The sequence below is a fragment of the Mustela nigripes genome, chromosome 14 (assembly GCF_022355385.1).
Source record: "Mustela nigripes isolate SB6536 chromosome 14, MUSNIG.SB6536, whole genome shotgun sequence".
Lineage (NCBI taxonomy): Eukaryota > Metazoa > Chordata > Mammalia > Carnivora > Mustelidae > Mustela > Mustela nigripes.
In genome coordinates, this window is record NC_081570.1 from 4,962,530 (window position 1) to 4,976,123 (window position 13,594).

General features: G+C 57.9%; 1 protein-coding gene across 12 annotated transcripts in view; it reads left to right on the forward strand.

Annotated features, from left to right (window-relative positions):
• CAMTA1 (calmodulin binding transcription activator 1) overlaps positions 1 to 13,594 on the forward strand; it is an 822,863-nt gene that overhangs the window by 712,572 nt on the left and 96,697 nt on the right. For all 12 annotated transcript variants that reach the window (XM_059374689.1, XM_059374684.1, XM_059374683.1 and 9 more), the window contains one exon: positions 5,767 to 5,920. In XM_059374689.1, the coding sequence (XP_059230672.1) occupies positions 5,767 to 5,920 (154 nt within the window). The remainder of the gene's footprint in view (positions 1 to 5,766; positions 5,921 to 13,594) is intronic.

Consider the following 13,594-nt stretch of genomic DNA (forward strand, 5'->3'; position numbering starts at 1 on the left):
CTGACAGTCATTTCCTTTGGTTTTGAACTGTAGCAACGGTTCCCAGTCTGTGTTCCAGAGCACACTAGGGTCCCAAGAGGGGCTCAGGCTGACATTCAAAAAAGCTTGGAAAGCCTGTCTACTGCAACACCCAGGAGGCTCTCCTGCCAAGCGGGTGCCATAAAGACTGACCAGTCCTGCCGTAAAGGAGCCTGTGTGACTTTGGCAAAGCACCCCCTTTCTGGAACATTCCTAACCCCTCCTGTGCTTCTAGACGTTGAGGTCCTTGGCTTGTTCTCTCTAGACTTCCCTTTGTCTCCAAGGGTCAGGTGAAATATGCCCTTTGGTAAAAGTGTCTTAGGAGACCAACTAACTCTGGCCCCCAGGACACACCCTTCCAGCGCCTTCAGCCTCCCGATGCGTCTCTGCCCTGCAGAGTCCTGGCAGCCTGGAGCTACTAGGTCAGCCCCCAAATCCAAACCTCACATTTTCAGATGAAAACTGGGGTGGCACTGGGTCAAGGGGCCGGCTTAGTCCTGGACCCCCTCAGGTGCTGTCGCCCTACTTCCAAGAGGACAGACACCTCCTCCTCCTTCTCCCCCTTCTCCTGAGTCTGTGTCCCTCAGGAAGACACACGTGGGGATCTCCTGAGTGGGTGTCAAATGCTGAGTCACCAGGGAGGAGACCGCCTCTCCCAGTGAGGTCGGCAGCCCAGCTGGGTCCATGTCCCGTGTCCCAGGGGTCACTCAGCTGTCCTGCATCCTCCGCACACGGCAGGTGCGGGCACTGGGTTTGGGGAGTCAGCCACCGAAGGAGCCTGGCCTTCGGAGCTCACACATCGGTGGGAAAACAGGCCAAGCAGTAGTTGCTCAGAACCAAGGAATGGGGGTGAGAGCCAAACAGGACGTGGCGAAGGGTGCTGGGCCCCTGTTCCATGGGGTCTCAGAGTAAGATGTGCAGGCACAGGTGGGGTTGAGATTTGCAGGACGTGTGGACCGGAGCACACCAGCTGGAGAAGGGCTCAGGAGAGAACAGGCCGTCTGGGGAAGGGGACTGTCCGGACGGGTGGGCCAAGCTGGGCGTGAGGCCAGGAGTGGCTCTGGAGGGAAGCGGACGGCATGACTTAGCCATGTCGGCACCGAGAGCTTCCCTCGCAGGGCCGGGGGGCTGCCCCGGGTCACAGGACCGTGGCTGCTGGCCTGAGACAGCGGGTGGGGACAGAGGCCAGGGCGGAAGTGAGGAGGCCCCTGGGGGTTCCATGCGGCAGGAGCGAGGGCGCGGGCAGCGGGGATGGGGGGCAGAGTCGGTGGGAGCAACAGCAGAGCTCACTTGGACTGGCTGTGGAGGGGAAGGACTGAGAAGAAGAGTGACGTGCGCGGCGGGGCGGGGCCGCGTGGGCCCCGCGGACATAGGGCTCGGCATGGGTCCTTTGGAAGCCCCAGCAGGACCCGTCGAGGGGCCGTCGGACAGTGAGCCTGAGCCACGTGGAGAGTTGGGGCTGGGGAGAGGAAGCTGGGATCCTCGCCACACAGCGGTTGTAGGGCCGCGACGCTGCATGAGGTCCCCAAGAAAGGAGCAGGACGAGGACCCCGCTGGGAGGCGCGGAGGAAGGGGAGTCTCCGTGCGCTCAGAGGAAAACCAGGACAGAGGGGCCGCCGTGGAGAGGGGGCGCGTTGTAAGCGGATAAACTGCCCGCTAGCTTCATTCCGGTCATTCTGTCGGAAAAATACCAGAGTTCTGTTTGGTTTGAGGCCTGGTCCGGTGGTGCCCGGGAGTTAGAGGAGCAGGACTCCTTCCTGTGCGGAGGGCACCACGCTCCTCCCAGGGGCCCTGTGGTGGCTGTTTCCACCTGCGCGTGAGGAGCTGGAGGCATCAGAAGGAAAGGATGGGACCACCTAGTCCGCTGGGCTTTCCCGAATCTTCTGGAATGTCTGAGACTCTTACCTACCCTCAGCCGCAGCCCACCCCCATAGATCTCCCTCTCCCAGACCTTCGGTACCACACTGGGCCTCCTGGAATTTGGGGGGGTGGGGAGGGGTCTCATCTTCAAGGGTCCTGCTGTCTTTGTGGGCTTCAGCTCTAGTATGTTCACAGAAGTCCCCTCGCCCAGGGAGGAGCCTCTAGACAGCCTGTTGAATGTCCCCCAACCTGTAAGACCGGACCCGAGTGGCAAACCCCAGGGAAACATGCAAGCAGCCCAGGAACACAAAGGCCAGGTTGCTGCACAACCGTCCAGAATCCGGAGTCCTGGCGGGTCTGCTGGGCTGCCTCTCGGCTGGCCCCCCCCCCCCCCAAGAAGGGCATGGGCGAGCGCCTTGCCAGCCGCCCCCTGCACAGCCAGCAGAGCAGCTCTGGGCCAGGATCTGAATCTGTCAGGAGCACTTCCTGAAGCTCACGCACTGGGACTCTATGGCTAATGTATTTTTTTCCCGAAAACACCCAATAAAATGTACCACTAGGGCACCTGGGTGGCTCAGTGGGTTAAAGCCTCTGCCTTCGGCTCAGGTCATGATCTCAGGGTCCTGGGATTGAGCCCCGTATCGGACTTTCTGCTCAGCAGGGAGCCTGCTTCCTCCCCTCTCTCTGCCTGCCTCTCTGCCTACTTGTGATCTCTGTCTGTCAAACAAATAAATAAATAAATAAAATTTTTTAACAAAACATACCACTAATGAATAAAATCTCCATATTGCCAAGAGGCAATGTGTGCCCCAAATTTCCAAAAACACTTCCATCACTTCCATTAAATGTGTCTTAAAACCAATCCCAGCCAGGAAGTCATCCCTAAAAATTCAGCTCGGGAGTTTCGGCCACAGGATCCCCAGGCCCGAGGGCAGAATCTTTGCTGGAGACACAGACCGTGATGCCGTCTGCTCCTGTAGTTCTTAATCCCAAGCCCAGACTCCTCGAACCCTCACGGCCTGGCACCTCCTTCCTGACTGTATCAAGGCCACCGAGCAGCCACAGGTCCAGAGCAGAGCCTCCACGTTGGGCACATTCATTCCCCGATTCAACAGACACAGTGATGAGTCTAGACTCCCTAGATCAGTGTTTACAGATGTGGGGTACACAGGCCACTGGATCTGTGAACCCCTGAAATGCAGGGTTGATGAGCCTTGGGTAGTTTTTGAAGCTGGGTGTGGGCTATCCATAGCCTTCATCAAATTCTCCAAGAGGCCTGAGACCCAGGAAAGGGTAAGGATCAGCCTTGCCTCTTGGCCTCCTAGGAACACATTTTCGGAAAAGACCGCTCTGCCCTTTGTAGACCCAGAAATAAGCCAGATGTCCGTGGCACACAAGCCTGGGAAGCGTGAGGATGGGGAGTCTCGAGACAGCCTAATTCAATTCTACAAACACGAAATGAGCACTGGTCATTGCCAGACACTGTCCCTGTTGTGAGGGAGTTCAAGGAGGCAGAGGCCCACAGACTGGGAAGACACAAACCTCATCCTGCCGTGGTGGGCATGTGGAGGGCGAGGTATCAGGGAAGACTTCCTGGAGGAGGAGGCGATCCTTGTGCTTGTCCTCAGAGACCAAATGGAAGCTGGTTATGCAGAAATGCAGCTAGGCCCTGAAGAAGGAACAGAGCTTCCTGAAACTCTGGGTGCACGGTGAAGGTGGCCCTTTGCTCCCCAAGCTCCACCACCTTGCCCCACCCCCACAGCCTCCCCAAGGACCCCAGCTGAGCTCAGTGAGGCCATGAGGCAGGAAGCTGCAGCCCTTTCATCTCCCAAGCAGCTGACATCCTGGCTCCTTTCCCGTGTGCTCCTGCACAGGGGCTGGGATCAGAGGAACCCCCGGGGGCTCTGGGGGGCCTGCAGCCCTTTGATCCTTTCTCGTCTTGCTCAGCAGCTAGCGCTGCCACCTGGCCAGGCCCAGGCCCAGGCAGGAACCCCTAGCCCAGACGCAACCCTGGGGAGGCCAATGCATCTGTAGGAGGAACACAAGGCAGGGACTCGGAAGTACCACCCATTCCTCCTGACTCCCTATCCATGCGATGCGCAGATCAGACCTACCTACCTAGCTCTGGGGCATATTGCAAGGATAAAGTGAAATGCAAGGTGGGAAAGCACTTAGACCAAGCAAAAAAGAGGCCACCAGATGTCTTGGCAGGCCCGGAATTTGGAGTCCGAACCCTGGCTTCCAGCCCAGGCTCTGTCCCCCGCCACACAGCTTTGCCGCAGTCCACTGGCGGCAGACGGAGGGCGCTCTCCCCGGCCCTGCCTGGCCGGCCTCCCCGGCGCACTTGGGCACCGCATGCGATAATGGCTGGAAAGTGCCCCGAGAAGAATAACGTACTGTGCCGATGTCAGGGATTATCAGCGTTATGAAGGAGCGTGATTACCACAATCCAGAAAAGCTGCCATTAACAAGAAGGGCCCTGTTCGTGTTGATTTAATTTCCTGGTTAACTGAGCGTTGGCAAGAAAAAAAAAAAAAAACAACTCCGTGTTTCAACCCTTATTGGAAATCTTTTTAAATTATGCCAGTCTACTTTCTCGTACTGGTCGTGGTGTACTCTTGGGTCTTTATTTATGAATGCACTGATTGATTCACATAATCATTTATGACTCTCACTCTGACCACATCCCAAAAGGCAACAGTAGGCCTGGCCTCCTCCATGCTGGAGGTCCTCATGCCCTACCAGGACTTGCTGGCAGGGGTCACTCAGAAAAAGCAGAGGACACAGGTCTAGGGGAAAGCCTGGGGTAGAGCCTTCTAAGTGCCTGTATTCCCAGCTCCCTGGGGCTTATTAATAAAATGCTAGAGATTTCTTTATGGTTTAAGCGATGCCTTCTGCTTAGGGTAGGTGGTGTTTCTGGACTTACCCAGATACACTCTAAAGTGTTATGATTGGATTTTTGGTTTTGGCGGGTTTTTTTTTGTTTTTGTTTTTAACAAACTTGTCAGGTCTGATGTGGCCAAGTAAATGGCCTTGGGTTCTGGAGGGCCACAGAAAGCCACGGAAGGCCCATGGTCTTTGCAGGGAAGTTCCTGCCCCACCAGATCCCCTCGGGAGGTCTCTAGCAGAGCTGGTGGTGGGCAGAAAGGCTTGGAGGGCGTTTGGAATTGATTCTCGTGGGAAGAGGTTGACCCATTTCCATAGAACCATCTGGGGACAAAATGAGGTCTTCACACAGAGCGTTCTTTCTGTTCTAAAGGCTTCCCATGGGGAGTGTCCAGAGGCTCTGAGCGACAGCCGCCTCCTGGGTGCCGCTCAGAAATAACACGCTAATGGGGCTGCTCGTCCAGGGAGAAGCCCATGGGCTGAAGGGCGGGGGTGGGGGGTGTCCAGCCCTTAGAGGTGGGGCACCTCCATTTCTGGGGAGGAAGGAGGTGATGATGCCTGTGTGGGGGGCGTCCAGCGAGCTGTGGTGAGGAAATGCACAGACCAGGGCCAGAGCTCCTGGGCAGCCATCGGCATAAAGCCCCAGATGCTAGACCAGATGCGATGTCCGGCCTCATGTGTGGTCCTTTATGCACCAATCAGCCCTTGTGGTTTGCAGCTGGGGGTGATTTTGTCCCTTGGGGAACCGTGGGTAATGGCTGGAGACACTCCTGGTTGTCACACCTGGGGAGGGGGCAGGGTTTACTAGCTTCCCGTGGGCGGAAACCAGTGCCCAGGGCAGCCCCACGCCAGAGAAGGATCTCGTTCCAGACATCAGCAGTGCCAAGGCTGAGAAAGCGTGTGGGGACGCTCGGCCTGTCTGCACCTGCGGGGGGGGGGGGCGTCCCCTTGGATGGGCTCCGTGCCTCCCTCATGCTGCCCGTCTCTGTACTCTCCCTGCAGAACCCCGACATCGTCTTGGTGCACTACCTGAACGTCCCAGCCATCGAGGACTGCGGGAAGCCCTGCGGCCCCATCCTCTGCTCCATCAACACCGACAAGAAGGAGTGGGCGAAATGGACGAAAGAGGAGCTCATCGGGCAGCTGAAGCCCATGTGTGAGTACTGAGCGGCCCCATCCGCCCGGCCCGGGGTCCGGCCCTGCAGGCCTCGCCAGCGCCGCGCGAGCGGGTCAGAGGCCCTCTGTGGTCATCCTGCTCGGACGCTGGTGACCGTAGCTTTCCTAAGGGTCACCCCCCCCCCCCCACCCTACGCTCGCTTGACTCTCTGAGCCCCCTACACAGTAGCCAGGGCCCAGAACATCAGGGACTGCGGGCCCACATTGCAGATGGCAGCGGTGAGGCTCAGAGGCACGAGGCCATGTCCGTGAGGAGCGGAACCAAGGGAGCCAGGCACTGCTGTCTCGTGGGCCACAGACGGGCGAGCAGCTGCGGTCCGGGGACAGTGAGGCCTGGAGACAGAGGAGGGGCTGGCCAGAACTGGCCTGCCTCCAGCCCCCAGCCCATCTGCTCCCGGACGCGGGGCTGACTCCGCCGGAGGCTCCCAGACTGGGTGGCATGCTGATGACCAGAATGAGCTGGATTTTGTTTTTCCAGCAAAGTGATGTTCTCTGAAGCATCTGACAGGTGCAGATCTCTGAATGCAGAATGCCCAGGGAGTCTGGAGAGCTGGGCACGGCTTGTGCCTCATTTCCACGGGCAGCCGCTGGGGGCTCTCTGTGGCCTCTCCTACTGCCTAGACTCAGGAAAAACAGATACGGGCCTGCCAGACCCGAGAAGACCCAGCCAGTGCACAGGACCCAGGGTTCCAGAACATTCTTCTCTGAGGCTCAGTGAAATACAGTCATCATACAGGACCTCAGAGAAGGGGTCCCTGGGTCCCTCAGAGCCTGTGCCGCCCTTGGAAGCAGGGCTGCAGGAAAGAGCCTGATGGACATATATACAGAGAGCAGCTGAAATGTCTTTTCTTGGGGGACCACGAGCGTCCTGTTGCTAGGAGTATCCAAGCTAAGGCCTGATGGCCCCCACAGAGACCAGTTCATCCTCAGAGGTCTTCAGAGCTCAGACTGGGGAATTACCCACCATTCTCAAGGTTGGGGTTAGGGACAGGAAGGGCAGAGGGGTCTGGGTGGGAAGGAAAACCCCAATGGGCCAAGGCCCAGCCACCCGGGACCGGGCCCCAAGACTGGGCCATCCTCCTGAGCCAGGAGCTGGGGGGGACCCCCAGTGATCTTGGCCTTGATGCCCTGGCTCCAGGAATCTAGAACCAGGAGGCCCAGGGGCCTTCTAGGCTCAGGATGTGTCTTGTGGAATCCTTAACTACAGATGTGACACACCCATCTTGTTTAAACCTCCCGCTGTCCCCAGGGTGGCTCACTCTCCCCTCTCCTCGTCTGCAAATCCCATGCCTCTGCCCTCAGCAGACACATCAGCTCTTCTGTAGGCCCTGCCCCACTCCAGGCTTCACACAGCCCCCCACCCCCCGCCTAGCGGCCTCAGGACCTCCAGGGAGACCCCAGACTGAAGCTAGTCTCCGTCCTTCACCAGAGGGGCCCCCCTACCTCTTCAGTACTCTGCGGAGCACCCAGAAGCCAGGAAGACCCTGCAGCTAACTCCCGGAAACTTCCCTGTGCTCCGCAGTTCCCTGGGCCCTGTACAGCGCTGGGCACATGCACACTGGTCAGATGGTTGAGTGTAAAGTGTCTGGGCCCAGCTTTGGTCCGCTCCCCACAGGGGTCTGAGCAATGGCTTCGGTAACAGTGGGCACCAGTGCCACGTGAGCAGGGCAGGGCAGCCCAAGCCGGGGAACCAGGAGGTGGGCACATCCCTGTTCTGTGACCCCTTCACTGTGTGACCTCAGCCAGTCACTCACCCTCTGCTCTAAGTCCGCTTCTGTAAGGTGAAAGAAAGAATCTTGAATCTGTACCAAGATCCGTAGTCCCCAGCTGGCCCCTCCAGGCCCAGCTCAGTCCCCGGCCTCTGCAGACCCAGGTCTGAAGCACTGGGGCCACGATTTCACCCCACTTCCAGGAGGTTCTGAAGACCATGTTAGCCAGAGTTTAGCCTGAAGGCAAAGATGCCTTTCGTGGTGTCCACATGGTCCCAGCCTTGGGCCTGGGTCCTCCCCAGCATACACAGAGGGCCCTTGGCCTAGAAGCCACCCACGGCCACTGTCTGCTCCCTTTCCCTTTCCTTCTTGCCTCTACCTCCCCAAAATACACCACCCCAGCCCCCGCCACGCAGGAGCCTCCCCGTGACAGACAGGAACACCTAGGGGCAAGGGGATTAAGCTCTGTGAATTCTGGGGGTGCCATCTAGACCCAAGTCAGCCTCTGACGCTTAATTGAAGGAAAGTCTGCAGTGCATCATGAAAATTATGTAAAACAACCACCAACTCCCTGTAAATCTAATAACACTTGGCGCGCCCGTGTATCTGGGGGCAGGGAGCGAGCCCCATGTGGTTCCTGAGCGTGCACGAGACGCACGGCCTGGAAGTCGGGCCCCAGTGCAAGCGTCACGCGCGACGAGCCTTGGAACACACGCAGGGCACCAGCCAACCGTCTTGGGGGAAGGCAGAGGTGCGCGGGGAGCCGAGAAGGCGTCAGATTGGGCTCCGAAATCCGGCGTGCCGCCCAGCGCTGGAGCCAAACACATCAGCTTCATCACATTTTCACATAAATCACATTCCTTCAAAGACTTCACAGCTTGATTTCCTGATGTTTCCAAATTTCTGTGCCCTACAGCAGAGTTGTCAGTGGTTCAATCACAATGTTGTGCTTATTGGTGGTGAAGGGAAACTCGGGTGCGCAGCCCTCACCTCACCTGTTGCAAGATGGGGGGTGGGGGTGAGCCTTGTTCTTGAGCCCGGGGAAGCGCACCAATGCTGGCTTCTAAGCCGTACTGACTGTGAGAACCTACCTTGATGCTCGCAGTTGTGCCATTGGGTCTCACGGGGGCTTCCCTTCAATCTGCCGTCTGAGGGATGCCTCTTACAAAATTTTTAAAAAGATAGACAGGGAAAAATTAAGATATCTAGTAGGAATTCCCAGTGTGTTTCCAAAGATGCTCCCTATCTTTTGCAAACCCTTCCGTGGCAGCTAGAATACCGTGCAGGTGTGGCAGAGACCAAAACAACAGTGACTTTCATCCAAGAGGATATTTGATGCTCACACAGCAGCTCGGGGTGGACGTGGCAGCCGCAGAGCGCTGGGGATCAGCCCCCTGGGTTCCTTGCAGCGGGCGACTCTGCCGTCCCTGGGGTGCCACTCTCTTGTCAGTGGTACAGGATGGCTGGTCCAGCTCCTACCGTTGGAACTGCGTTCCAGCCAGTGGGAAGCAGGAAAGACAAAGTGGAGGGCCAGCTGCTTCCTTTCAAGAACAGGGCCCCAGAGGTTGTACACAACACTTCCACTCCTATGTGATGGGCCAGAGTTTGGTAATATGGTTACCCTTGTTTGCAAAGGAGTCTGGGAAGTGTAGTCTCATGCTAAGCACTGCCATCTTAACACACTGCGGGGAATAAGGTTCTGCGTGTGAGTCATCCAGAGCCAAATGGAACCGAACTCAGCCTGGGGTGTCCTTGTGGGGTCTCAGCTGAGAATCACTTGCCTTAGGTCAAGGCCTGAGAATGTCTGAGGCCCCATCTGAGGGTTGGAGTTTAGAGAATTCAAGTGAATGTGATCTACAGCTCAGTATGTCTCATCCTGGAAATTCTGGGGTCTGTTCCAGTACAGCTGGTCTGAGAGCCCCAGCTTTGGACCAGCAAACCACCACAGTGGGAGCAAGGGACCGGGCAGGTGGGACCCTATCATCCCCGGTCAACTTTGAGTGGAGAAGAATGCCAGGGAGCTCTGTGCTGCAGTGCTGCTGCTGCGAAACATGCTCAGTGATTCTTGGCTGCCCAGAACCACAGTGGTTCAGGGAAGGCCCTGGACCTTCCACTCTTGGCTCTACTGGGGTCTGCAGGAAGTCAGATGGAGCCCTTGGAGGAATCCCCTTCTCTGAGCATCCGTGGCTTTCTGCCTGGCCCCGTTCCTTGGCAGCCTGGGAGGGGACAGGCATGCCAGCCACTTCCCAGCTAGCAGGAGACAAGAGGATGTCATCCACAGTGAGGGCTGAGGGCATGAATTTTAAGCTGTGTTCACAGCCCTTCCCGGAAAGGGATCGTGCCCCAGCTGTCCCACCCAGGGGATCCTCTTGGAGCACGCTGGCTGGCCAGGAGGCTCTGCATTGCCAAGTGAGTTCAGGCCTTCCTGCAAACCTCCGTGGCCCCAGAGATCACCATGCATCACCCCCAGAGATGCCCTAGAGGTGCCCCTCCTTGGCCCAAGAGATCACCCCAGAGATCAACCCCCTCTGGGCTTGGCTGTACTCGGACTGCCTTTCCAGGTCCCGAGACCTGTGGGTGGGAAAACAGGAGGGCTGGCTGGGGAGCCTGGCTGGTCCCCGGGCCTGCACCCACACGTGTAGTTAAGTCCAGGGTGCCTGGAGACAGGGAACCCTACGCTGCTGGAAGTAGCTGATGTGGCAGAGAGGCTGGAGGGGAGCGGGCTCAGCAGCAGGCACGCATGTCTCCCAGGAGCTCCTCAGCCACCCGCACCTGAAGCCAAGGGGACCCTCGGTGTCCAGAGCCCCAGCCCGTTCTCCACCTGTCTGAGCTGCCCAGACTGCGCAGCACCCAAGGCTGGCTTATATAGTCAGTGCGTCTGTTGTCTCATAATTTTGCAGACAAAGACCAAAGATCCAGTAAGGGGGCGGTGTTTATTTGTTTTGCTTTTTTGCTTAGATTGTAATCCTGGTGATTATAGAATATCAAGAAGTAAAATCAACAAAGGCTTTCCTTTCTGGTCCCGCGCGGAATCCCGTTCCTGGTCGATTAGCGCCACCTGGCGGCCGGCAGCCGCAGCGCGCTCCGAGGTGCGAGCTCTGCAGGAGCCAGACTGTCTCCCAGGCCTGGGTCCACAAGCAGCCTGGGGACGTGGAGCGCTGGGCCACCCCTGGCTGTGGACCTGGGATCTGGGATGTGGAGGGAGCCCTCAGGGGCCTGCTCTGTGATTCTGGAGCGCTGGGCTCGGGCTGGGGCTGGAACAAGCAGAAGGTGGCCCTGGGGAAAGACACATCTACTGCCTTTCCTCTCTGACTCCGTCTCTCCTGATCAGACAGCAGCTGGCTGCTGCTAGACTAAGGGGCTGGCAGTGCCACCCTGACAAGGAAGGCGTCTCCCAAGTCTTGGCCAGAGTCTGTGGACAGCCTGGGGAAGGGGCATCTGTTGTAAGAAAGGGTTGGAGGGTTTCTTTCTGGTGAGAAAGGTTCACGTGGAAGCACTTTCCAGCATCCCCTTCTCTGAAGTTACACCCAGGATAGGAACAAGGGACCAAGTGAGTCAGGAACGAATTTGGTCATGGCCAGGCTGGCTGCCACTGGGGCTCAGGGGCATCTGGGGCTCCCCATCCAATGCTCCGAGGCCCAAGAAGGCTGGGCAGAGACACTGGCTCAGTGCCAGGAGCAGCGGTCACTGAAACAGCCTGGGCAGATTGATCAAAGGCAGGCTCCCGGCCCGTCAGCCACCAGCCCCTGATGCTGTCTGATTCCACAGGTTTGGGTAAGATTCTCATGCTTTCTGAAAGATCCCAGCCCAGATCAGGCTCCGGCAAGAGGGCCACCACCACCCGTGTTGTGGAGATCAGGGTCGCCACTCTTCTAGGGCCCCAGGTCTCTTTGAGCATCAGATGGTTTTCCCATCCACGTCTCGGGAGGGAAGCACCAAGAATCGAGGATGTAAGTGGCCCTGTGAAGTCTTCCCATAGACTCTGGGCTAAGATATGCTACCCTAGAAGTTTCCTTGGGTTAAAAGTCTTACATTAGAGGTAGGCACACAATAAGGTCTTATAGACATTATTGACTTGAACTCGTGAGCAACGCTGTGCGCCGTGAGCAGGAGCCCATCTGTCCCCATGGCAGGCCCCCAGTCCAGAACAGCAGTGCTGCCCCTAAGAACAGAGGCACTCAGCAGTGGCTGGAACGCGAGAGCGCCAGAAGGTTCTGCCCTGCTCCCTGCCTGGGTCCACAGGATGTGGCATCACGGTGGGGGGAGGTGAAGACAGTACCGAAGGGCCCTGAGAAGATTTTCCTGCCTGTTTCGCTTGTCCCTGTGGGGGGGGGGGGGGGGGCTGCCAGCACAGGGAGCAGGCAGAGTGGGTCCCCTTATGTCCCCAGTTTCTGCCAGTGCGCCTTCCTGGCTCCTCCCACCCTGACCAGAGGACAGCAGACCGTGGGCATCAGAGACCAGTTGGTTTCCTTTTCTGCTCGCAGGACCAGACTTGCTTTGCAAATGGGCTCCCTCAGGCTAAATTGTATTTGGCGGATCTGGCTCCCAAGTAGGAAAACTGAAAGAGAAATGCTTCTTTAGGTTTCCTGTCTCTCCCTGGCTGCTTGGGCACCTCCCACCCCCGGCTGTTCCAGAGCGCCCCTCTCTGTCTTACCCATCCCCCTAATCCGATGAGCTCCAGTGGAGTGCATCCCCAGGAGGCGGCAGTGGAGGCCACGGGGGCCCCACCCACACCCCGTGCCCAACTGCCACCCAGAGCTGACGGGGACTTACTCAGTGCAAGACTTTGGAATCGTTGCCAATATTAAAATCTGCAGATTTTCAGCTTCTCTTTGAATATTGAAGGTTCTGGTGCACACAGTTAGGAGCCAAGAGACAGCCACCTCAGTGCTGCCTGCCTCCCAGCATGGAGGTACCCCCTCCAGACCCCAGGAGGAGGCACTGATTCCAACATCCTTATAAGCCCAGAGGCTCAAAAGAAACGAGATGGCAACAGTTCAGAGTCCCACGTGGTCCCCTGACCCCTGCCAGGAGCCTGGCAGGGCTGCTCAGTCAGAGGGTCCCTCCTGCCGTCTCTGCCGCTGAGCAGGGCCTCGGGACATGGTCTGCCATGAAGCTTGAACAGGGGAGAAGATTCCAGAGCCCACGTGGCTCCCCGGATATGGGATAACGGCTGGAGCTTCTCTGCCGGCCAGCTGAGCTTCCGACATTAGCCAGCCAGAGTTCCAGGCACATTCACGCATGTCCGAGGAGGGCACAAAGCGTTCCCTGCCTCAGCAACCATGCCACTTAGCAGATCAGGAGATTCTGAGAGCCTCCATCCGACTGACCCCACAATGTCGCCTCCTGGGCCCGCCTAGCAGGAAAACACCCAGCAGAGGTAGCCTCGTGTGTCACTGGGACCCTAGTGGGAGGCCAGGCGCCCGGCGCAGGGAGCCGTCCCTATCTGGCCTGGACAGCCCAGACGGTCCCCTCCCTGCCCTTCACCCGCCAGGCCCCAGGCCCCTTCCACATGCAAAACGTGTTCCATTCTCGGGCCCTCGACCTTTCTCCACACACAGCAGTGTCTCCCATTGGAAAAAGGTGCTTCCCACCATGATGATGTCCCACAACCCCAGACTTCCAGAACCAGGAACTACAAGCTCCTTGGGGACCCCATACTTGTGACCCCCGGCCCTCGGCACACACATCCTTCTGTCCCCACCACACTCCTCCAGATGAGATTTCTGGAAATGTTGTCCTCGGGGCCCACAGGAGAACAGAGCTGAGGGCACAGTGGGGGAAACAGAATGGCATGTGGGTGTCTAGATACAAGGAGTCAAATCTAATGAGAATTGTATCCAGTTGAACCCAGCAATCAGAAGCAGGGTCTTTATTCCAGTCAGCAAGAACACAGTCAAGATGAGACTAGTGGCGGTTGGTTCCCGTTGACCTTGTTGCCATGG